Here is a 23,769-nt window from a genome sequence, read left to right as displayed (position 1 = left end):
TCCAATTTCATGATTTACACCCCAATTTAGCCTAATTTCATCAATTAACCAATTTTAACCCTAATTTCAATTTTGACCCAAATTTTAACCCTAATTCTTATCAATTCCACCCATTATGCTCTAACTTCTTAAATATTACACATTGACCCCGGATTTAAACAAATATATCACATTAACCCCCAAAACTTTTTTTTTTTCAGAAAATAATTTTTTTTTCTGAAATATTTTTTTCCGGCCAGATTCCGGCGTTGACCTTTTTTTTTTTTTTTTTTTTTTTTTTTTTTTTTTTTTTTGAATTTTCGTTTTCCCGAAATTTTTTTCCGACCGGTCAACGGCCGTTGACCGCCGGGTCTCCGGCGTTGACTTTTTTTTTTTTTTTTTTTTTTTTTTAATAATTTTGTTTTTTCTTAAAAAAAATATTTTAATTAATTTTACTGTCTTAGCTGCTAAATTACTGTCTCCGGCAGCTATTTAACTGTCGGATACTGTAATTTAACTGTTAATTGACTGTTTTTTTTTTCTTCAAAAATATTTTTAATTAATATTACTGTATTCGTTGCTAAATTACTGTCTCCAGCAGTTATTTAACTGTCGGAGACAGTAATTTAACTGTTAATTGACTTTTTTATTCTTAAAAAAAGTATTTTTAATTAATATTACTGTATTCGTTGCTAAATTACTGTCTCCAGCAGTTATTTAACTGTCGGAGACAGTAATTTAACTGTTAATTGACTTTTTTATTCTTAAAAAAAGTATTTTTAATTAATATTACTGTATTCGTTGCTAAATTACTGTCTCAGCAGTTATTTAACTGTCGGAGACAGTAATTTAACTGTTAATTAACTTTTTTATTCTTAAAAAAAATATTTTTAATTAATATTACTGTATTCGTTGCTAAATTACTGTCTCCAGCAGTTATTTAACTGTCGGAGACAATAATTTAACTGTTAATTGACTTTTTTTTTTTTTTTTAATTTTTTTCCTTACAAAAAAATTTGTTTTAATTAATATTACTGTCTTGGATGTTAAATTACTGTCTCCAACAGTAATTTAACTGTCTTAGACAATAATATTAATAATATTACTGTTCGGAAAAATAATATTCATAATATTACTGTCCCAAACAGTAATATTACTGTTTGAGACAGTAATTTAGTAGTCAAGACAGTAATATTAATTAAAATATTTTTTTTCTAAGAAAAAACAATTAAAAAAAAAAAAAAAAAAAAAAAAAAAAAAAAAAAAAAGTCAACGCCGGAGACCGGCGGTCTCCGGCGGTCAACGCCGGAATCTGGCCGGAAAAAAATATTTCAGAAAAAAATTATTTTCTGAAAAAAAAAAAGTTTTGGGGGTAAATGTGATATATTTGTTTAAATCCGGGGTCAATGTGTAATATTAAGGAAGTTAGAGCATAATGGGTGGAATTGTTAAGAATTATATTATTGAGGGTATTTTAGACTAAAGACATGGGGATGGGCTTAATTGAGAGAGTGTTTTTTTTGTGGACTAAAATGCATTTAAGTCCCATGTGATTGGCCTTTTTGCCATTTGCCCATATTTAAATGAAAATAAAAGGCCCGAAAATTTCATTTACAATGCATGACTCAACTGCCCCGTTTAAAAGCGGGGGCCCGGCCCGGGCCCGAATTATTAATGGATAGGGCAAAAAGATGACAGCTGTGATAAAGCTGAGGTAACCGACCAATCACGAGCCTCTCAAATCCTTCCTCTTATGATTAGAGAGAGACGGTGAAAAAGTTCTGTTCCACTCAGAATTTTATACTTTCTATAATTGTTGGGGCTTCAACTTTCGCAGCTCGGCTCGGCTCGGCTATCATCCACTAAAATAAGTCGAAAATAATAATTAATGAAATTGAAAAATATACATTTGAATTAAATCTCTATAAATTAATACAGTCGGGATCAACAAAATCCTATTAATTTAGCGAAATATTAATATTATCGAATTCATAAATTATTGAGTATTAATTGATCGAGCTTCTAATGTAGAATATAAATAGTATTTAATTTATAGATAACAATTACATCTTCCTACCTTTTTCTTTTAATAAAAAAACAAATTTCATTGTTATTTTCTTCCTTTTCAAATTTGATTATATATGAAAAGTAAGAGACGAGCAGAATTCGAACATCTCTAATTAGTCTCTCTAGTTACTCTTTCAATTTCTTATTAAATGTCATTTTAATAGAAAAAATGATTCATATTAAGTGTCGTTTTACAATTCAATAGAGAACGAATTAGTTTTGTCTAACCTTATTCTAATTAATAAATCAAGCAAAAGAAGATAAAAACTCACATAAAAAGTAATTTTGCCAAATAATATTTGTTTTTCCCTAAAATAAGAATGCAAAATATTTAATAACTTTCTTAATTGAAATGTATTTATATTTAAATGACATTACACAAAACAAAGGGAGTCTTTATAATTTAGATTGAAATACTCATAATATTCTTTATGTAGCACAAACATTTTTGGATTTTATCTTCATAATAACCTTTTCTTTTTTCAATAGGAAAAAAATGAATAACTTCTATTACGCAAACTTCGCCAAATTAAAAGTCAGGTTCCTAAAATACGGTTGTACAAAGATTGATCAACAACATTATGAGCAAGCTCGGTGCCATATCGTTTAACAAAGTCGAAAGAACAGTGCGTAAGAATAATAATTGAGCGTAAACATTCTTCTATCAAAGTCCCAAAAGCTAAAAAGAGGGATCTCCGTATTATGAACCAGCTGATTAAAGATTAAATCACATGACAAAATATATTTGGTCCTTCATGTTTCAATAATTTAACATTTTTTGCCATTTCCATCAATTTACTAGTAGTCCGTTAGTTGATGGACACACGCTTGATTCCGTTATCTTTAACGAGAAATTGATGAAAAGGGTTAAAACTGTTGAATTTTTGAAACATAAAGGACAAAATATTTTTTTTTTGAATATTGGGTACCAAATATGAAATCGGTGCAAACTTGAGGAATGAAAAATGTACTTTTCGCAATATTCATATGTGATTGATAAAAGGAAAATTAAAACATATTCCCCGGCTCGGCTTGAACCTCTGAAGCCGAAAAAAGAAGATGTTTTTTCACAGCAGAGCTACAGAGAGAATAAACAAAACACAAAGGTAAAAGAAAAACAACACTTTAATTACTTTATTACTCCTCCGAGGTAGATATTCATATTGGTCTGCTGCACATATAGATACACACACATCAAACACTGTATCTATCACCACCACCACCACCACCACAACTACATTCGCCATTTCTAACCAAGCATTTCCTCATCTATCCAAAGGAGGAAACCCCAAAACACAAACCCTCTTCCTCTCTGTAAATAACAAAAATTCACATCAGATTTCTCTCTCTAGACTCTAGAGAGAGAGAGAGTGGAAGTGCGTGTCTGTGTGTGAGAGAGAAAGAGAGAGATTTCTTTTTAATTGGACCCCCAAAAACAAAACACCATCTTCTTGCTAAAAGAGAATTTATCAATCACGGGTTGCTACAAAACAACTAATTAATTAAACATTCCCATAAAATCTTGAAAAACAAAAGAATTCTTCCTCTCTCTCTCTCTCTCTCTCTCTCTCTCTATAAATTGCCACTCACTCACTCGCACTTTCTCTCACCTCCGTTTTTTCCAGCTTTCTCTCTCTTCCCTTTTCTTTTCTTTCCAATGGCTCCTGCAGAATGCTCTGTTTTAGTTTCCCTTTCAATTGTACTACTACTCTGTTTCGGGCCGGTTTGCTCTCAGGCGCAGCCCGTTTTCGCCTGCGACGTGTCGAGCAATCCGGGCCTGAAAAACTTCAGCTTCTGCGACCCGTCTTTGGACGTGAAAGCCCGAGTGGATGATTTGGTGGGTCGGCTCACTTTGCAGGAGAAAATCGGGTGGCTCGTGCATGCGGCGAAGGGGGTGAGTCGACTCGGTATACCGAGTTACGGGTGGTGGTCGGAGGCTTTACACGGTGTCTCCGATGTCGGTGGTGGCTCCCGGTTCACGGGTCCGGTTCCCGCCGCCACCAGCTTCCCTCAGGTCATTCTCACCGGAGCTACTTTCAACGAGTCTCTGTTTCAAGCCATTGGAAAGGTAACATATATATATATACGCACACATATATATATACGTGTATGTATGTTATATATGTATATATAAATGTGTGTGTGTATTTTCATTTCCCTTATGTGGGCTTTTGTCAAGATCGGAGCTTTGAGTGTGTGTGTGTTTTGGTTGAATTTTTATTACAGTGGTTTGTTGAATTTATTCATATGGATCTGTATTTAATTTTAAGGAGAATTTTCATCAGCATTGTAATAACTATCCGACGTCGTTTTATCCCTTGTTCAAGAACACTTCTCTGCAACTTTTATTCTGCAAAAAAAAAAAAAAGAAAAAAAAAAAACAATTTCTTGCAGAATAGTAAATGTAAATTCTGTTTTTTACAAACATTATTATTTTCTTACAACCTTGTATATATTAATTAAGAGCATTGGTTTTCATTACGGTGTCGTGTATTAAGTACGTCGTTTGGTGTGATTCTACAGACCGGAAAATTTATCCTAACAAATAAAGTTTTTTATATCTTGATTCTTGAATAATCAAAATTTCATTATTTTTTTTATATAGGTGGTATCGACGGAAGCAAGAGCAATGTACAATGTGGGATCGGCTGGATTGACGTTTTGGTCGCCGAACGTAAATATTTTCCGGGACCCACGATGGGGAAGGGGCCAAGAAACCCCGGGGAAGACCCTTTGCTCACGAGCAAATACGCTGCGGCTTATGTAAGAGGCCTTCAAGAAAGAGAAGACGGCGACAAATCGAGGCTCAAAGTCGCAGCTTGTTGTAAACATTACACCGCTTACGATGTCGATAATTGGAAAGGGATACAGAGATACAATTTCAATGCTGTGGTATTTATCAAAAAAAAAAAAAAAATGGATTCTTTAATTAATTGATTGCGTTTCGAAATTTTTATTTTATTTTTTGGGTTTTTTTTTTTGGTCTTAGGTGACGCAACAAGATATGGATGATACGTTTCAGCCCCCGTTCAAGAGCTGTGTTCTTGATGGGAATGTGGCGAGTGTGATGTGTTCGTATAATCAAGTCAACGGGAAGCCGACATGTGGCGACCCGGATTTATTGGCCGGTGTGATTCGAGGCGAATGGAAGTTGAACGGGTAATTTCTTATTTTTGTTTGTCCTAAATTGGAAAAAAAAGAATTATCGACATTCTTATTTGCCTAATACGATGTAAATTGAAACAAAATCGTACTCGAATTTTTATTTTTATTTTACATTTAGGTACATTGTTTCGGACTGCGATTCGCTGAATGAGATTCTCTATGCCCAACATTACACCAAAACACCAGAGGAAGCAGCTGCTTTGGCTGTCAATTCAGGTTTCTATTATTGTTATATAGCAAATGATGCACAAAAAGTATTTGCAAGGATGGACTAATATTTAGGGTTTATTGCATTCGGCACCCCTATATTTTTTCGAATTGTTAAAAAAAATAACTCATGTTATTTTATTGGAAAAAACCGTACCCCCAACGGTTCAATTTGTTTTTAGGAAACTACCCTAAAAACTCACTAGTTAGGGGCTTAAGTGGTAAAAAAAAATCATTCCAAGGGTTTTTTTAAACAATTCAATATAACATAGGGGTATTAATGCAACAAAATCTAATTATTTTAGCTGTTTTCAAATTTGTACTAATATCTTTATTTTGAACAATGCAGGTTTGGATCTTAACTGTGGCGAATTCCTAACAAAGCACGCTCAAGCAGCCGTGGATCGTGGCCTCCTAAACGAAACCACAATCAACAGAGCAATCTCGAACAATTTCGCTACAATGATGCGATTAGGGTTTTTCGACGGAAGCCCGAAAGACCAACTATACGGAAATTTAGGCCCGAAAGATGTCTGCACACCACAAAATCAAGAACTCGCACGCGAAGTTGCCCGACAAGGCATCGTTCTGCTGAAGAACGGGCCGGGCTCGTTGCCCTTGTCTCCAACCGCAATCAAATCCTTGGCTGTGATTGGCCCCAATGCTGCTGTCACCCACACCATGATTGGCAACTATGAAGGTATACTAAAAAAAATGTTTGTGATAAAAGTTGTTATTATATTTTTTTTAATATATTATTATGATAATCTTTTTTTTTTTTAATTATTATTAGGGAAACCGTGTAACTACACGTCGCCATTGCAAGGGCTAACGGCCTCCGTACCAACAGTGTACCACCCGGGATGCTCGGGCGTTTCTTGTGGGATCGCTCAAGTGGATGCCGCCAAGAATGTGGCAGCGGCAGCCGATGCGGTGGTGATGGTTATGGGGTCGGATCAATCGATCGAGGGTGAGAGTTTGGATAGAGTGAGTATTACTCTACCGGGGCAACAACAATTGTTGATTTCGCAGGTTGCGAGTGTGTCTAAAGGGCCCGTGATTCTTGTGGTAATGTCGGGCGGGGGCATGGATGTCCAATTCGCAAAGGATGATCCGAAAATCACGAGCATTTTGTGGGTTGGTTTCCCCGGAGAAGCTGGTGGTGCCGCCATCGCCGATGTCATCTTCGGGTACTATAATCCAAGTGAGTCTCTTTTCCTTCAACTTTGAACTCTTTGTGAAAGATTAGATAAAAGATTAGAAGATTATATTGTATCTAAAAAATCAATTGCAAAATCAATTGCAGGTGGAAGACTACCAATGACTTGGTACCCTCAATCGTACGTGAAAAAGGTCAACATGACCGACATGAACATGAGGGCGGACCCCACCAGAGGCTACCCCGGTCGATCGTACCGTTTCTACAAGGGGCCCACGGTCTTCTCGTTCGGATATGGGCTAAGCTACTCTCAATTCGACCACAAATTAGTCAAAGCTCCAACATCCGTTTCAATGGACTTGGAAGAAGACCACGTCTGTCGGTCTTCAACGTGTAGGTCCATCGATGCGGCGGGCCGTAGCTGCAAGAACAACGCCGCAATTGAAGTTCATCTGAGCGTGAAAAACGTCGGGAGAATGGGCGGGGCCCACACGGTGCTCTTGTTTTCTAGCCCGCCGGAGGTGCACGGTGCGCCTCGGAAACAGTTGCTCGGGTTTGAGAAGGTGCACTTGGTGCCACAAGGAGAAGGGGTTGTTAGATTCAATGTTGATGTTTGTAAGCATTTGAGTTTGGTGGATGAGAAGGGGAATAGGAAAGTTGCATTGGGAGAGCATGTTCTTCACGTGGGGAATTTGAAACACTCATTGAATGTGATTATTTGAAGAAATCCCATATATATGGGCATATTTATATTTTTCTTTTCTTTCTATTTTTGAGAAAAAGAGGTTGTTTTGCATCTTTGAATAATTTATGAAAAAAGAAAAGAAAATAAGGATTAATGCAAATTTAAATAATTTAATTTCTAATGGCTTGAGATTGATATAATGAGAAATGACTTTGTGCTATTTTTTTTTTATTGAATATTATATTACTTAGAATGTATAATTTATTTGTATAGCTTATTTGTACAAACAACTATAAAACAACTATCCATGTGCCGCAATCCTCACCATGCTCCTTATCTTGACAGTAGGGAAAACCTCATCAATTCCTAACATATTTAGAAAGATGATTGTCGGACTTTTTACATGTTAATTGCTTGGTTTACAAACAAAATTATACGTCCACCTCCCTAATTGGTGATATAATTGATTTAATGACGCAGAACGGAAGTACGATAAAGAAAACTCTGGAATCCGCCAGAAAAATAGAGAAAAATCTAAATATTTTATTAAAATTCGAAATTCTTGCCAAAATAAAATCATAAGGCAGCTATTTATACTAAAAAAAACTAAAAACGCTAATTAAACTAAGAAAATATTAAAAATTACCAAAAACGGCAAAAACAAGTAGTTTGATTCCAGTAGATCTCGTAATTTTGGGAACAACCAATTTACGGAATCCTAATACGATTTTTCTATGATTTGATATTAATTTTCTAAAACTTGACCAAAATAGCAAAAAACGAACTTTTAGGAGTCTAAACGACATTGAATTGCTGAACTTTGACGTAATTCATGAGCTTTGCTCATGAGTTTTGTTCCTTACGCCGTTTTACTTGAGATAGAGTTCGTTTCCTACTCAACTACAATTTGAGTTCGTCGAAAACCCTTATTTTTCCATATTTTCTTTCGATATTTCCACCAATGCCCATTAATAACTCTTCTCCGAATTAAATAGTTATTTTGCAACACAAATCCAATTTAACGTTCCTTATCATTTAATCATACGGTTGAGATTGGTTCTATAAAGCACTATGTGTTCTAGTTATAATCTAGAAAGCAAGTAACATTAAAATGAGAGTTTATAAAAAACTTTTAGAAATCTCTATAATTTGGTGACAAATTCCTACCTACAACTACAAGTGGTCCACTTAGATTTTCTCCTTGGGCTAATAATCTTATGGTGGCTAATAGTTTTGAGTTTGATATACACTCATTTTATTCTTCATTCTAATTCTTGTGTGTGTGTGTGTGTGTTTTGATGTTTTACACTAACAAATAACCGAAAAATAATAGTGTACATACAAACTTTTATAGAAATCTTATTGTTAATAATGAGGTTGCATTTGGTGAAGATCAAATTCATCAATAATCTATAAAACTCAACGGACTTAATTTTGCCTATAAAACTCACACATTTTTTTCTTTTTTATTCTCCGAAATCTCTATTTTTTTTAGTTTAAAAAAGATTTTTAAAAAATAAAATAGAAAATTCTCATGTATTGGGTCCGATTTCACATGTTCAATCCATCGCTTTCATCAAGTTAGATGAAAGTCTATACAGTAGAACTTCAACAAAACAAAAAAAAATGATAAATTAATAACCTCGTTTAAATAAAAAAATTATCTGTCCCAACTAGAAAACAACGTTTCAAAATATATCGTTGAATTAATAGATTTTTTTTGTTTCTAATTTATTAACTTATAGATGCTTAACTATATTTCTCTCTCTCTCAACTATAAATATGACAATCTCTACCCTTCATTAACACAGGCCCTCATTTTCCTCATTTTATATTTTTCTCTCTTAATTCTTAATACTATATATATATATATATATATATATATATATATATATATATATATATATATATATATATATATATATATATATATATATATATATACTTCTTAATATAATTTCCAACTCTTTTGATTTTCATGGGGGAAGATAACTTGAGTTTCAACTTATTACCACCCGGTTTCCGATTTTACCCCTCCGACGAAGAGCTCGTAGTCCATTTTCTCCACCGTAATAAGTCTGCGATTTTACCTAATTGCCATCCAGATGTCATCCCGGATCTTCATCTTTACCCTTGTGATCCTTGGGACTTAAATGGTAATTCATTACTTTTAATTAAGGATAAATTACAACCGCCTCCCTAAGGTAAGGGCTGTTTACGAAAAAATCCCTTATTTTTTATAGTTGCATCCAATCCCCTATAATTGGTAGATTTCTTACATTAAACACCCTTTTGTAGGGGGTTGAATGTAAGAAATTTACAATTTGCAAGGGGCTAGATGTAGTTTCTAAAAAATAAGTGGGCTTTTTTGTAATTACACTTGACCTCAGGAAAGTGGCAGTAAAGTACCCTTTTAATTTAATTACCTCACGTTTTTACGGTCGTTGAGTTGCTACACCCGGTGAAATATACCTGGTGATTTTTAACCATTGATGTGGTGAAATCACTTTCCAGTAAACACACATACATACACATGGATGTCAGTGATTATGTGCAGATTAACGGTTGATAATCGCCCGATGTATTTCACTGAATTTACCGAGTGCATATAATTGGATAATGAATATTATATGCAGGTAAAGCAATGGGTGGTGAAGGTAAAAAAATGGTATTTTTACAGCAGGAAGACACAAACTAGAATTACTGGGAGTGGATATTGGCAGCCTATTGGATTTGAGGAGCCAATTTATTCAAATAATAATAATAATAATTGCCAAAAAATAATTGGGATGAAAAAATATAGTGCTTTCCATATTGGTAAGCCTTTTGAAGGTGTGAAGACAAATTGGATCATGCATGAATATTCCAGTGTTTCGTGCTCGAGTTCCACCGGCCGATCGTCATCGTCGAGAAAAAGAAATTCAAAATTTGTAAGTAGCAAAAATCGAAAAAAAAAATATCAGGATTTTATGTAAGATTATAAAAGTTAATTATTAATTTTTGGTTTATATATTTCTTTTTCTTAAGGATCATAGTAGATGGGTTATTTGTCGAGTGTTCGAGAACAACGGTGACATGGACGATGATGGGACGGAGCTTTCGTGTTTGGATGAGATTTACATGTCATTAGACGATCTTGATGAAATTAGCTTCCCAAATTAATAATTATTGTCCAAAGAAAAATAATTATGTATATGTATATATATATATATGTGTGTGTGTGTGGAATTTGCAATTAGTTAACTCGTTTAAATGCTCATTCGTAATTATGTACAATTCTAACGCACATATGAGATAAACAATCGATAACGAAACCGAGACGATTGAGCAAGAACGGAATACGAACCTGAAATTACGATTCGAAGAGTAAAAAAGTAAAAAACACTATATAAGTCTTTGCATGTACGATACATGTTACCAAATAATCGAACGTAAGCAAGCCAAATCCAAAATCTTGTAAAACAATGAAATATTCAATTAGAAACGAGATTTTCAATAGCGAGGAAGTAAGTTCCGACAATGACTGACGATGCGAGTCCACAACGAGCCATCCTCAGTGAAATGCCGTTTAGCAACAAATTTCTGTCGGCTGGGTGAATCCCGGTTAGCCTCTCGAATCTCTTCCCTGGTCTTTTCCACTTCAAAAATTTCCTCTCCATAGTTACATACTGCAAAAAATCAATTCAAAAAATTATATTTTTCGTAAGAAAATTAATTATATTTTCTTGACAACCTAGAATGCTTTTCAAAATGACGAAAGCGAATGTTCGTAAAAAGTCAACATTTTTTTTCAAGGAAATAATTGTTCATGAAATTGCAGATATTTGTAGAAACGAATTGGATGCAGATGAGATTCAAATGGAGCATTTTGGCACTTTGCACCCTTGCAAAATAATAATAACACTTTGCACCCTCAAAACACAATAAATCATTCACAATGAACCCTGATTTGAATAATAAATGATAATTCACTTTTTGTTGTTTCTCTTTTTCAGTGCAAAATAACAAATTAAATTGTTATTTTCTTCAACCTCCAACCGAATTTCGAGCGCAAAAAGGGGGGAAAAAGATCACACTGGATATTAAAAACAATTATATTTTCTTACAAAATAAAATCAAATAAACTCTTATCAATAAATTATTCGATTGACATATCTTTTATTGTAATAGGTGGAAATATTAGGTAGAAATATTTGGAAGAAAATATGATTTCAGATAACTTGATAACGAAATAGTTGAAGGATTATTTTTTCCGTAAAATATTTTTTTGTGATAAAAAATATAATTTTTAAATACCACTGAAAATATTAAATTACCTTTATTAACTTTAAAAATTCATGCGGGGTGCATTATGCATGATATATTGTGTTTTGCGGGTGCAAAGCGTTATTAATTTATTGCAAGGGCGCAAAGTGGGATTAAGCCGATGAATCACTACCAAAAAGAAAAACACAAGCATTTCATTTCATTTATCGAACACTATACCTTGGGCAGAACAGTGCATTGTGATCGACTTCGAGTCGTGTCGAAACCATGAGAAGCAGCTGCAGCTATCGATCCGGAAACTCCGGCCGCGAGCGTAACAGCTATCGGAGACAACGGACCAGCTTCAATATCGTACCTCGGCACAGGGTCCATTCCGACGGCTTTCCAGCTCAGCATCGCCTGGTGTAAAAACTGCCAACTCGAGAAAAAGACGCCGCCAAAAATGGAATCTCGAACTAAACCCGATCGGAGACCTCTCCACATAGCAGTCCAACCTTCCAAGGAAACAATATCCGACGGCATTCGAACATTATTGACAGGTGGCGGTTTCCCGGATCCAGTCATCATCCACGGATATTCTTTCAGGGCGTCAAACATATTCGCGTGCCTCTGTTGTGTCGTCAAGGTGGACAAAAGGCCCATGGAGTTGCTCATTGCTTTCATGTCCATGGAATATCTGGGCAGTAATCTCGAGGGTAAAGTCGGAATAACGCCCTTTTCCGAAATGGAGGGACCGTGCATAGTGGGAGAAGCGGACGCCACCTGTGCGCGGAGTTTGATGAGTTCGAACGGAGAGGCTACGACACACTCTGCCGTGCCGGCGACGAATCCTGCCATTAGAGCTTCGGCAACCGACACGTAATTATCTTCGCGACCATCTGATTAAGAAAAATATGTACGTGAGCACGAAAGTATCTTTGATATGCACCGATATACGGTTAGAAGAACCGAACACATTTAGGATGGATTGATCGAGCACGGTAAAGATACTTAGCATCACGACAACTTGTAGAAACTAGACTACTCGACCTTATTATTTTTAATTTATTTAATAATTTTTTAAACTGGGAGGGGTGACTTTTTAGTAATTTTCAGACTTAGATCAAACGGTGTTAAGGTCAAAAAGGTATGAAAATTAACGGCGAGGGCCACATTGAGACAATTTTTCAAGTACAGAGGGGGGCACATCGATACAATTGAGAGTAGAAGGGGGTAAAGTGATATCGAACCAAAGTACAAGGGGGAAAGTGGAATTTACCCAAAAAATTGGAACCAAGTGAACATGCTTTAAACGGGCAGAATTTCGCAAAGATGCCAATAACCATCGTTTACGGTACCTAGTTACCTACCCTTTGCTTTTCATTTATCATTTCAAGATTCTATTGCCTCGTTGCGAGTCGATCCATTCGAACTATATATTTGGAAGATGATTAAAGGTAGGGCAACTGTTTAATCGACGTTACGTTTCTTTTTTCTACGAGTTGGTTTTATAGTTTTAGTATCTTAATATAGATAAGTCGAGAAAGAACGAAAGAAACGCACAAAACTAAACGTACCTTTGTAGAATGCTGTCACTACCTCATAAACACCGAATCGAACTCCCAGACCTAATGTTCTTCCCACAGTCATCCACGCGACACCATTATACAAACCTAAAAAATAAATTCGACAAACATCCGTTTATTTGACCATGCAAAGATCAAAACTTTGAATTCCGAAGCTTTAACACAGTTGGATTTCATGACAGCAAAATCAAGATAGTGGAAATGCTAAGGCCTCGTTTGGTTGCCAAGATAAGATTAGCAGGATAAAATTAAATAATCTAATGTAACGCAATTTTTTTATCAGACCTCGCGATGTCCAACAAAAAAAATACCCTAAAAGGCGGGATAAGCCATGATAACATAATATTGGCGGGTCGACCATGCAATTTATTAGGGATACCAAACATTAAATAAAGTCCAATTATTTAGTTAATCATGGCTAATCTCGCCAACCAAACGAGGCCTAGATGTTATAATAATGTAGCACGTACTGAAAAAAAGTCTTGTCAGAAACCCAAGAAACGAACATTATATGATTCGTTGAGCAAGGAATCTACTTTCATACTCGACGAACCACTAAATCCAGTTAAACCCATAGCCATGAAAAATTGAAATATTCAGTTTAGCTCAAACTAAAATTTCTTCATCGTGGCCGATATATATTTCGCAGCTGAAACCCCGATATTTCTCAGTGTTGTCTAGTTAAAATTCTCCCTTGTTTTCTGAATATGATAATGCTAAGAAAAAACAAGTTCTACAAACAAACCGATGATATATATATACACTTCATAAGATGTCGGAAAAAGCTATATATTATTATGGGTAAATTACGGCCACACCCTGAGGTAAAGTTAAATTACGAAAAAACCCCTCGTGTTTGAATAATTACAACAACCCTTCAATAATGAATCTTCTTACACACTCACCCTTGCGGTGTCAAATTTAGTGGAATATTCTTCAGTTTGAACCCGTTCTACACAATTCGAGCTCCACATTTTGAAACAAGATGATCGTAAAGATGTGTCTGTTGGCTTGTAAATATCAGATAGTGGTGCATCACATCAGAAACTATATTTTTGCACAAAACGAGTACAAACTAGAGAATATTCCACATAATCTAGAAGATTATGTTGAATTTGACACCATAAGGAAGGGTGGAAGTTTAAGAAGATTCGCAATTGAGGGGTGGTGGTTGTAATTACCGAAACAGGAGGGGGGTTTTCGTAATTTACCCTGTTAAAATTACCTGAATATCCTGATAAAGCTCGAACTCTATAAAGAACTTCAGCCTCATTCAAAGGTTTTCCGGCGGTGGAGCCAACCTGTTTTTTTAGTTCTCCAATAATAAGTACCAAATATGAATAAATAAATAAATAATAAATAAATAAAAGAATGGAGAGTAATTACAGAAGCAAATCCAGCAAAAAAGTACAAATCGGTACTCAGAAATCAAACCTGTATCAGTACTTTGAGAGTATCAAGCGGGTATGTTAGGGTAGTTCCGAGTGTAACGGCGGCTGCGGCGGCGGCTGCATGAACCGCGAATGTTTTGTTGTTCAACAATTCATCCATCTCACCAAAAAAAAACAATGGAGCGAGCGCGATTGATTCAATCAGGTGAGATTACTAGATACAAATCTTCACATTTAACGAATTTGGAATTCTCCAAGTACAGATGTGTATTTTTATCACTAACATTACTTGCGCCTTCGGCGGCGGCGGCGGAAACCGGAAAAAGCGCGAAGAAACCCTAATTAAATACTTGGGGGCTGAGTTTCAAACTGCTCCGCCGGCCAAAAAGATCGATTCTTTTACTCGGCCGTTGTCTGATATTTCCAGCTCTCTTCTTCTTCTTCTTTCCTGTTTTTCTTTTTTTTTTCTCGATCTGGGCTAAGACTATTTTACAAGCAAATGGGCCTAGTAGTCTAATTAAAAGCTAACTGGGCCTCTTTCTGCAAATTTGCTAAAATTTTGAATTTCTATCACAGCAATTATGAAACTCAGTAAACGCCCATTGTACATTTAATACATTCTTCATTTTTCGCCGGAGCAAATTCACAACTCATTTTTTCATCATTTCTTTCACTGCAAATCACAGGCTAACGCATATAAGGTCAGATCACGACAGGTAATCGTTGTTATTTGTTCATGTAAATAATGCAGTCTAAGTATGTATTTGTTAACATGCCTGTCAACTGTTCGATCAAAGTCCTCACTGAAATTTTAACACTGATGCAACCCAAAATTTATCCCTTTGGATGGAAATGGTGATAGTTAGTGCAAAATTCTTGTTTGGATTTGTTCTTGAAATTATATTGCATAGGGATTTTTATGCTTTTGTTTGTGTTATGGAAACCTTAATCGTGTTAGTTTTCATCAGCGAACATGCTCGATTTCTAGCAAGAAGTTATATAATTGAACGAACCCGCATTTGACATCAAGAATACGTGCAGCTACCTCACGCGTATACATTTATCTATTTCTGTAGTTTCTCTAATTTGATAGCATAACTTGATACCCCATGTCGAAGGTTAATTTTTTAAGTCAGTTTTACATTTATGATATTAGTTCACAACACCATTTGTCATCTGTATGTGTAAATACTCTTCAAAACCACTTTACATTCACAACTTTCTCTTCATTGCATATTGGCTTTTCTCTTTAATTATGTACATATTCATCGTAGTAACCTCACGGAAAGAAAAAGGCTCACCATATTCGTGTGCTGTAAACTTCCGCATTATATGGATAAGTAACTCCGTTTTGCATCTTCGATAGCCCTACATGCCCCTGCATCCCGTTTCTCGCATACTGCTGCCATAGTTGCTGCTCCTGCACCAACAACCTCTGCTTCCTCTCCATCTCAGGCATCTGCACGTAAGACGGCGGTGCAATGCCGACAGAGGCGGCAAATGGGTCGGCACCCCCACCATTAGGCGGCGGCAAGGCCAGCACGGTGGGCCCCACAGCCGACCTTACTGCTACACTGCTCGCACTTCCGTTTGCTGAACAATCCTTAGAATAGGCAGCAGCCATTTCGCCGTGTTTGTACATCCCATCAAGAATCAACGTATCGAAGCCTCCAGGAAGAGACGCCTTTTGGTTCGACAAATGGCTGACGGAATGAACCAACGCCGTTTCCCAATCTCCAGACGAGTCCTTAAAAGCTTCCCACGGCGGAGTATTAGTAGTAGTAGTAGTTGTCGTACTTTTCGAGCCGCAGTCGAATAAAGCTAAAGCCATTTTTTGCCCTTCTTCCGCGTGAGATGGTGCGTCTTCACTTAGGTTCAGCAAATCACCCACTTCTTGAGTTATTTTCTGATTCTTTACTTCATCTGTTTTTTCGTCCTCAAATCTTTCAGGTGGCGGCAAAGCCTTAATTGCGAACAAATCCTCTTGTGGTTCTGCTTCTTTCTTTTCTTCGATGGGCTTTGGTTTTGGCTTTGGCTTTGGCTTTGGCTCGGCGGTGCTGGCTCTCATTCTGTTCTTTGACATGGCCGATTTTCGGTGGATAAAGTCATCCATCATATCGAGTTTCTTCTGTGTGATTTTCTCAATGTAAGGATAATCGGAGAAGCGCATGATTCCGACAGTTCTGCCCCATTCATAGAAGGCGTCGAGCTCTTCGTACTGCTTCGAAAGATGGCAGAAGATCTCGTAGACACGCACCATATCGGGTATTTCGAGCTGCATGAACCGTTCGGTCAAGACAGCTGTTATTTCCGTTATGTCGGTGTATAGCTCAAAACTTTCCTTCACTATGTGGTGGAGTGCCACTGCCACAACCCTGTTATGTTTTGCTGCACCTATATATATATAGAAAAAAAGAAGAATCATTTTTTCGAACTTTATTTCACACAAAATAAATGGAAATCAAGAAAGATCGTGAATTTTGTTTACCGGCCGGTCTGCATGCTAAAAACCTCTCGAGAAGCTTCATCAGATTCTGAACCCTCGAGAAAACGGTCTCGTTCTTCATTTCACTCGTCGGAATATCCCCTGTCCCCTTGGCGGCACCACCACCACCACCGCCTCCATCTTCTTCCTCGTCCTCGTGGTAAGAAGAATAGCCTCCGTGTTTCCCATTTTGCCCTTGCATCCTCAACTCGAGCCTCTCGTCCAGGTATGCCGCGTACGCGCGGACAAACGACGAGTGGTCCCACGCGTCCGTCTTGCCCGACGCGTCCCGGAAGCCGGACACGTCGAGGAGGAGGCGGGCCCCGCGCCTCGTCAAGTAACAGGAGATCTCCCGCTCGTAGACGGCGGCGTGGAGGCGGTGGCGTTGGTCTTCCGCCACGTCGTCGGAGAGGAGGCGGTGGACGAGCATGAGGGTTTTTAGTGCCACCACCCAATTCTTGGTCTTGTTGAGGCGCTTCGCTATTGTGCGGATGCAGGCGTTGACGTGGGCCCGCGAGTGGGAGGTGAGGGTTATGATTTGGGAGACGTATTTGTCGTCGGGCGGGTATTCTTGGTGGCGGGTGGCCTTGACGACGGCGACATCGAGGGCGGAGATGGAGCGGCTGCCGCCGGCGAACTTGGCCAGGCCGATGCTCGTGTGGTCCTTTACTGCCCCAATAGCTTTTCTAATCTTGCTTGGGGCCATATATACATATGTATGTATATATATATAGATATGTGAATGCAATGTTGAATATATGTATCAATCCAGACAAGATTTGAGATCAAATCTTGAGATGAGATTTGTAGATGAATTTGTTTTCCCCTTTCTTGTAGAGAAAGGAGAATAAACCTCTGTGATTCAGAGATGCTGTTTTTTTTTTTTTTTAATTTAATGAATGGATCTTCAAACCAGGTTTTTGTGTTTGGTTTTTCCCTTCTTTGGGTTTGACTCTCTTCTCTCTCTCTCTCTCTCTCTCTCTCTCTCTCTCTCTCTCTCTCTGTTTTCTTTTTAACCGTTAACTGTTAGCTGGAAAAGCGGAGACCCAATGGAAGTCAATTGACATTTTGTGGAGGTTTTGAAAAGACTTTTGAGGAAAGTGTTAATTTCTATTGATTTAATTTATTTTATTTTTGAAGAAGAAAAGGAAAGTGTAATTTTGAATGATTGGATTTCGATTGATCGGAGCGGAATTAGCAATTTGGTGAAGGAAATTTTTTATTTTTTTTAATTATTTTTGGTAAGTGAAAAACTAATTCCAATTACTTTTAAAAAAAAAATAGAAAAATTGGAAACTTGGATTTTGAAAATTAAAATGAAAAAAGTTGTTCCAAAAGAAAACTTGGGATTATAATTTGCGGAATTTTATACACATATGAATAAAAATAAAAATAAGCGGGTCATTTTTACAAATAAAATTACATAGGAGGGGCTTCAATCAAAATTGCCCCTAAATTTACCCTAAACGCGTCGTATACACCAAGCCACTTGGTTCTGATCAGTTAATCAAAGCATCTATCTATAGTCTATACCCATACCCTTAAAATCGAACGGTCAAGATCCATCAATTATTTGATCGACGGACAAGAATCAAGCTCCGCTCCCACGCCAAATTTCCACGCTGAATACATATCCGCGAATTACGGAGTTCTCCAGATTCATCTTCCAGGGTTTTCTCTTTCGATTTATCGGCACCATTTTCTTCTAGTACCGGCGCCTCAGGTACAATCGATTTCTGCGTTTCAAGTATTCTTCGCCGATCGATCTGGATTAAAGTTTATTTTTTTTTTTCGAATTTTACTGGAATTATTTGCTGTTAGCCGATTTTTTTTTTTTTTTTTTTTTTTTGTTATTGAGTCGATTTTTGTGGTGCTGAGAACGATAATCGCGGAAGAAACTGAAGTTCAATTATAGTTTGCTAATTTTGGTTTTGTTTAATTTTTTTTTCCTGTGGAAATTGGCTCAGAAACTAATAAGTAGGTTGGGTAGGAACTAGGAATCGAAGCGTTGGATTAGTGTTATTTAAGGTTTATGGTAAGAGAATTGGCAAGCTGAAATTTTTCAATTTGGTTATATGCTTATAGATTTCTGAACCACAATTAGAAACTGAGTTATTGTGGAGATATTGTGTTTATGTGGTATAGAGTTGGTAAAAAATCGAGTTCGAAGTGAAATCGTATTATGTTGTTGCAGTTGTGCTTTGTGACTCCTTTAAGCATATTCGTTGAACGAATCGAAGTTGTAAGGAGAATTAGAATCCTGTTTAAAACTCTCACAAACATCGAAATGTGCACGTAAAAGTCTTAACTGTAATTGTTTGCTTGTCCTAATTTTTTCTCTCGAAAACGACGAGAAGTATTACCATGCGTTATCTTTTGGAAAACATTGGATTGTGAAATGTGCTACAATCTATGTTCTCTGATTGGGTTTTTTTTTTGGAAGAGAAGTAGTTTGAACGATGTCAGATGAAGTTGAGTATCGATGTTTCGTTGGTGGGTTGTCGTGGTCAACATCTGATCGAGGTCTGAAAGAAGCATTTGAGAAGTTTGGACATCTTGTTGAGGCAAAGGTAATCAATCGGCTTTTGTTAATACATTGAAGTTCTTAATTTTACAAAAAAAATTAATTGTTTGTCGTTGACAAATAGCTTACGAGAATTAGAATTCCATTTATTGTCTTGTAACTTGTGATGCCAGTAAAAGAAGAAAAACATGTATTGCTTAATTAATTGCTACGATAATTCACGTAGAAAAGAAATAACTGCATACAAAGTGCTTGCTTTATATCATCTTTTCTTGTTATGTATCATCGTTTCTGGTCTTTGTTGAGATTTAAAAATTGATTTCCGACAATAGGTTTCTCATCTTGAATGGGCTCTATTTTTCGATGTAGGTGGTTATGGAAAAGGAATCTGGGCGCTCTCGTGGCTTTGGATTTGTCACCTTCGATGCGAAGAAAGCAATGCAAGAGGCAATCGAAGCTATGAATGGGATCGATTTAGATGGTCGAAACATAACTGTTGACAAAGCTCAGCCTCAGCAAGGTTCAGGCAGAGACAGAGACAGGGACTATGACAACGACCGCTCACGTGACAGAGGACGCGATCGTGGAAGTGGGCGGGGAGGCGGCGGCGGTGGTGGAGATTGTTTTAAGTGCGGCAAGCCAGGTCACTTTGCTAGGGAGTGTCCTAGTGAGGGAGGAGCTAGAGGTGGTAAATATGGTGGCAGAGATGACCGTTATGGTGGTGGTGGTAGAGATGACCGTTATGGTGGTGGTGGCAGAGATGACCGATATGGTGGCGGCAAAAGTGGCGGTGGCGGTGGTTATGGCCCTGACCGGAATGGAGATCGAAATGGAGGACGTAGCAGGGAAGATGGTGGCCGTGGTGGAGGAGGTGATCGATACAGCCGTGACCGTTCTGGGCCGTACGATCGCCGTGGTGGTGGTGGTTTTCGATCTGGGTAATTTACTCCTTTTTTTTTTATCATTTGTGATAATATGAGAATCTTGTTAGTATATTTATGGAAACAAATTTTTTTCGTATTGTATTGGGACAGCTGAAGATTTTGAGGTGGTCAGGCTCCGGAATGCAGTTGTCATGGTGAAGTCTTCTCGTGGCAATCTCATTCGTAAAAAAGTGGATGAAAAACTTTTGAAAGTGTGAAACCTGGCTAAATATCTACTATGTTGTGTACCTGAGATGATGTTCTCTTGTGTTGATTGGGGTCCGTTTGATTACTTGATGTGCAAAAACTCGAATCTGATGTTACTATTTAAAAAATGCTATTTTGCTGCTCTGCTTCGTTGTCTGCTTTCTTGCTTACATTCGCATGGCAACTGCACCGTATATGGTTCATGGAATGAGGTCTAATTCGGAATTGTTGGGTTTGTTAATCGGGTAATTTTCCATTTTTTACATTTCTTTATTTTTTTAATTATCTTTCCTGAGACTTAAAGTTAGATCTTTATTAATAATGTCTGTGCAATATTAATGTTGCTAAACTTTTGGCAGGCGGCCTGAGTAGTAAAAATGGCCCTTTTTGGGAAAGTTGATGTTTGGCCTGCTTTTGCTAATTGGCTTCGTTTAAAATGTTAATTAACTCGAAAAAAAGTTTTTGGATGTTCGTTCGATAAGTCCTATGCAAGTTCTATCGTTCTAAGTGGATGAGGGACAAAGTTGCGTTCGTCTGAAAATAAAATGAGCAGCTACCGTAAATAGTCTTCAGCAACCTTGTCTCACCTGTTTTGCCACGGTTCTGTCTGATGTCGTTTTTTCTCGAGACAAAGTTGTCCTTCTGTTTACGTTCTGTCCCGGTTAGCTGAGTTTTGCAAAGAAACTACTTGTGCCTGTGTGTGATATTTCTGTGGAAGATTGGTCGGAATATACTACTAGAGTTTGCCCTTTTGCTTCATGCCTTCGTAATGCAGAACGAGTTCAGTATCTCTGTGTCTGCAGTCATTCTCATTTTTTTTTCTTACATTGTTCCGACATCAAATGGGACAAATCTGTTGGATTTCGAATGTTCTTCCGTTTATGACTTTTTTATCCCGTTGGAGGTCTTGAATCATTTAATTTTATTTTTTTCACGTACTATTTGCATGTTTATCATATTTTCAGTCACATGTTCGTACATACGACACATTCGCAGAAATAGGCATATTTTTTGTCACTTTGTTGAGCAATTTTCTGTTGTGATGGACGAATACTAATACTAGATAGATTCTACTGAATTTTCTTTACGTTGCTCTGCCGTTCCGTTGTCAGTTATTGAGCTGATGTTTCTGGAGAGTCTCGTCTTTTTTATTGTAAAATGTTTTGTGATTTTATGTTTTGTTTTTCATCGTCTATGATATACATTTTAACACAACCACTGAAACTAATAATAGCTTTGTTATGATCCACTGCTTTCTCGCATCATTGTTTGTACGAAAGGGAAATACGTTTAGGTTCGTACGTAAATATGTATTCAAGTTTTAATAAAATGTAATTGTCTACCAGTTCCCCTTTTAGCCTAAAAGCACAATGGTTTCCAGAACAATTAATTTACATGTTTCTTGCTATTGCAGAGTTGAGATTAAATGGCATTACATTGACCAACCATCAAGTAAAGTCAACTATTTAATTAGTAACCGTTTATATTGTAATCAAAATCTTTAAAGTTCAAAATCATTCAATCACAATGAAATTTTATTTCACATTTCAAAATCACATAAAAGAAGGTAAAATCAACATGTCACATTTCCAGACCACTAGCACCAAGCAACCTAGTAAGACCAAATGTAATAGCCATAGCCATCCATCCTCCAACCAACACCCTACCGCAAGACCTCCCGACTCGAGTCTTGCCAAGCACCGCCCCAACCCAGCCAAACACCACCAGCATCAGGGTGGTTGCCGCCACCACCACCGCCAGCCTCACCTCATACTCCGTCACAAAGGCAGCCGCCAGCAAAGGCACAACAGCACCCAACGAAAATGCAATGGCCGAAGCAAATGCAGCTTGAAAAGGGTTGGGCATATTTTTCCCACTCTCTTCGCTCGTTCCGTTAATTCCGGCCACTCTCTTCATCTGGGCTCTCTCAATATCCAACTGAGAGTAGACGGAAACGAACTCGCCTATAGCCATGCTACAAGCACCGGCACAAAGACCTGCAAATCCCGTTAGAATCATGGCCTTAACATCGTCTTTAACAGCTCCAACTCCCATCATTAGTGATGCAATCGACACTAATCCATCATTGGCTCCCAATATAGCAGCCCTAAGCCATTGTGACCTTTGCGAGTAGTCGAACTCATCTACCTCGTTTCGATCTGCATTGTCTTTGGGGATCGTGATTTGGACTTGGTTTGCCGAAGCCATGAAAAAGAGAGGCTTTTTTTTTTTTTTAGGTTATGAATATGCAAAGTTGGCTCTGTGTTGAAGGTACTGAGTATGAATATATGTGAAGGGGTGTTATATATATAGAGGAGGAAAGAGGAGCACAAGTCTCGGTGGATTGATAAATTATATTATTATTTCTAATAAACTAGCTCTAAAATCTCGGCAGCCCTCTATTATACTAACAATGTGACGGGCGTCGATCTTTTATTAATTTATGGAGTCTTTTCGTATCTCCGATTTCTTATTTCTTATATTCCTCAGGAAGATCAAGAAGAAAAATCTATACTTCTACCTGTCCAAGTTAGCAAAATTCTTCTAAATTTGTTATATTAGAAAATATGACACCTAGACCAAGAATTTCAGACATAAAATCCTAAAACATGTGGATTTAAAACATAAAATCATAATCATTCAAATAAACAATAATGATATTAAAAAAAAAAAAAAAAAAAAACATACGCAGATGGATTGCTGCTGTGGAAAGCACTTGCAGCTTTCCACAAATGGAGGTTTGTGGACAATACACCAAAGGATATTAAATAGGACGAAGTGTGTTCTCCACACACTAAGTGGGGGAGAATATGCCGTTAGATTATTTGAGCAAGTGTGCATTCCACACAAAATCCACGAGCCTCACTAATATATTCGAATATAGTGCACAATGTTGGTTACTATATATTGTTTATTTAAATGTATTCATGCTTTTTGCAAAAAATAATGCAGCTGCACAGTCGAGCGCACATAAGAAATGATCTACTTATCCAACATGCTCTAAACCCTCATGTACACTGAACGTAGTATTTCGTTCTTAACATCTGACCTGATTCACTAGAACCGAAACTCGAGTCTATATCGAATATTATTCACTTGAACAGAAACTCCCGTTTCTTCTATTTCAGAGCTGTTTAATAATACTT

The 23,769-nt window shown here is 37.1% G+C and overlaps 5 protein-coding genes and 2 pseudogenes across 8 annotated transcripts; 4 read left to right on the top strand and 3 right to left on the bottom strand.

The window, feature by feature from the left end:
• The first annotated feature begins 3,079 nt into the window (after positions 1 to 3,079).
• LOC105960149 (beta-xylosidase/alpha-L-arabinofuranosidase 1) lies at positions 3,080 to 7,482 on the top strand. The gene is made up of 7 exons (XM_012984319.2): positions 3,080 to 4,114; positions 4,652 to 4,938; positions 5,036 to 5,205; positions 5,330 to 5,427; positions 5,768 to 6,118; positions 6,212 to 6,622; positions 6,725 to 7,482. The coding sequence occupies exons 2-7, from the start codon at positions 4,744 to 4,746 to the stop codon at positions 7,297 to 7,299; spliced, it is 1,800 nt and encodes a 599-aa protein (XP_012839773.2). The 5' UTR covers positions 3,080 to 4,114; positions 4,652 to 4,743; the 3' UTR covers positions 7,300 to 7,482.
• On the top strand, positions 3,704 to 4,623 carry LOC148765043 (beta-D-xylosidase 3 pseudogene; annotated as a pseudogene).
• A 1,741-nt stretch (positions 7,483 to 9,223) lies between the features above and the next one.
• LOC105960124 (NAC domain-containing protein 104-like) lies at positions 9,224 to 10,593 on the top strand (annotated as a pseudogene). The gene is made up of 3 exons (XR_016029529.1): positions 9,224 to 9,418; positions 9,899 to 10,192; positions 10,290 to 10,593. The product of XR_016029529.1 is annotated as an NAC domain-containing protein 104-like (transcript).
• Positions 10,586 to 14,964, bottom strand: LOC105960151 (Mitochondrial substrate carrier family protein). Its single transcript, XM_012984322.2, has 5 exons — positions 14,528 to 14,964; positions 14,319 to 14,394; positions 13,085 to 13,180; positions 11,748 to 12,406; positions 10,586 to 10,930 (listed from the first exon to the last, which is right to left on the bottom strand). The coding sequence occupies exons 1-5, from the start codon at positions 14,642 to 14,644 to the stop codon at positions 10,736 to 10,738; spliced, it is 1,143 nt and encodes a 380-aa protein (XP_012839776.2). The 5' UTR covers positions 14,645 to 14,964; the 3' UTR covers positions 10,586 to 10,735.
• A 688-nt stretch (positions 14,965 to 15,652) lies between these two features.
• Positions 15,653 to 17,990, bottom strand: LOC105960150 (putative clathrin assembly protein At1g03050). The gene is made up of 2 exons (XM_012984321.2): positions 16,973 to 17,990; positions 15,653 to 16,878 (listed from the first exon to the last, which is right to left on the bottom strand). Exons 1-2 carry the CDS (start codon positions 17,673 to 17,675, stop codon positions 15,782 to 15,784), a joined length of 1,800 nt encoding a protein of 599 aa, XP_012839775.2. The 5' UTR covers positions 17,676 to 17,990; the 3' UTR covers positions 15,653 to 15,781.
• A 394-nt stretch (positions 17,991 to 18,384) lies between these two features.
• Positions 18,385 to 20,767, top strand: ATRZ-1A (RNA-binding (RRM/RBD/RNP motifs) family protein with retrovirus zinc finger-like domain-containing protein). Of its 3 annotated transcripts, none has more exons than XM_012984325.2 (4): positions 18,385 to 18,692; positions 19,413 to 19,539; positions 19,863 to 20,431; positions 20,528 to 20,767. In XM_012984325.2, exons 2-4 carry the CDS (start codon positions 19,429 to 19,431, stop codon positions 20,529 to 20,531), a joined length of 684 nt encoding a protein of 227 aa, XP_012839779.1. In that variant the 5' UTR covers positions 18,385 to 18,692; positions 19,413 to 19,428; the 3' UTR covers positions 20,532 to 20,767. The 3 variants fall into 3 exon arrangements, with proteins under 3 accessions (XP_012839779.1, XP_012839778.1, XP_088669173.1); XM_012984324.2 differs by having other exon boundaries at positions 18,417 to 18,692; positions 19,418 to 19,539; XM_088813047.1 differs by lacking the exon at positions 20,528 to 20,767 and having other exon boundaries at positions 18,545 to 18,692; positions 19,418 to 19,539; positions 19,863 to 20,435.
• A 1,321-nt stretch (positions 20,768 to 22,088) lies between these two features.
• On the bottom strand, positions 22,089 to 23,698 carry LOC105960154 (vacuolar iron transporter homolog 4). Its single transcript, XM_012984327.2, has one exon. The coding sequence runs from the start codon at positions 22,829 to 22,831 to the stop codon at positions 22,205 to 22,207; it is 627 nt and encodes a 208-aa protein (XP_012839781.1). The 5' UTR covers positions 22,832 to 23,698; the 3' UTR covers positions 22,089 to 22,204.
• Positions 23,699 to 23,769: the final 71 nt, after the last annotated feature.

This window comes from Erythranthe guttata, chromosome 14 (assembly GCF_056151865.1).
Source record: "Erythranthe guttata isolate IM_541 chromosome 14, IM_541, whole genome shotgun sequence".
In the NCBI taxonomy this organism is placed as follows: Eukaryota; Viridiplantae; Streptophyta; class Magnoliopsida; order Lamiales; family Phrymaceae; genus Erythranthe; species Erythranthe guttata.
Note: the sequence above shows the minus strand (reverse complement) of the source record. Positions and strands in the feature narration are given on the sequence as shown.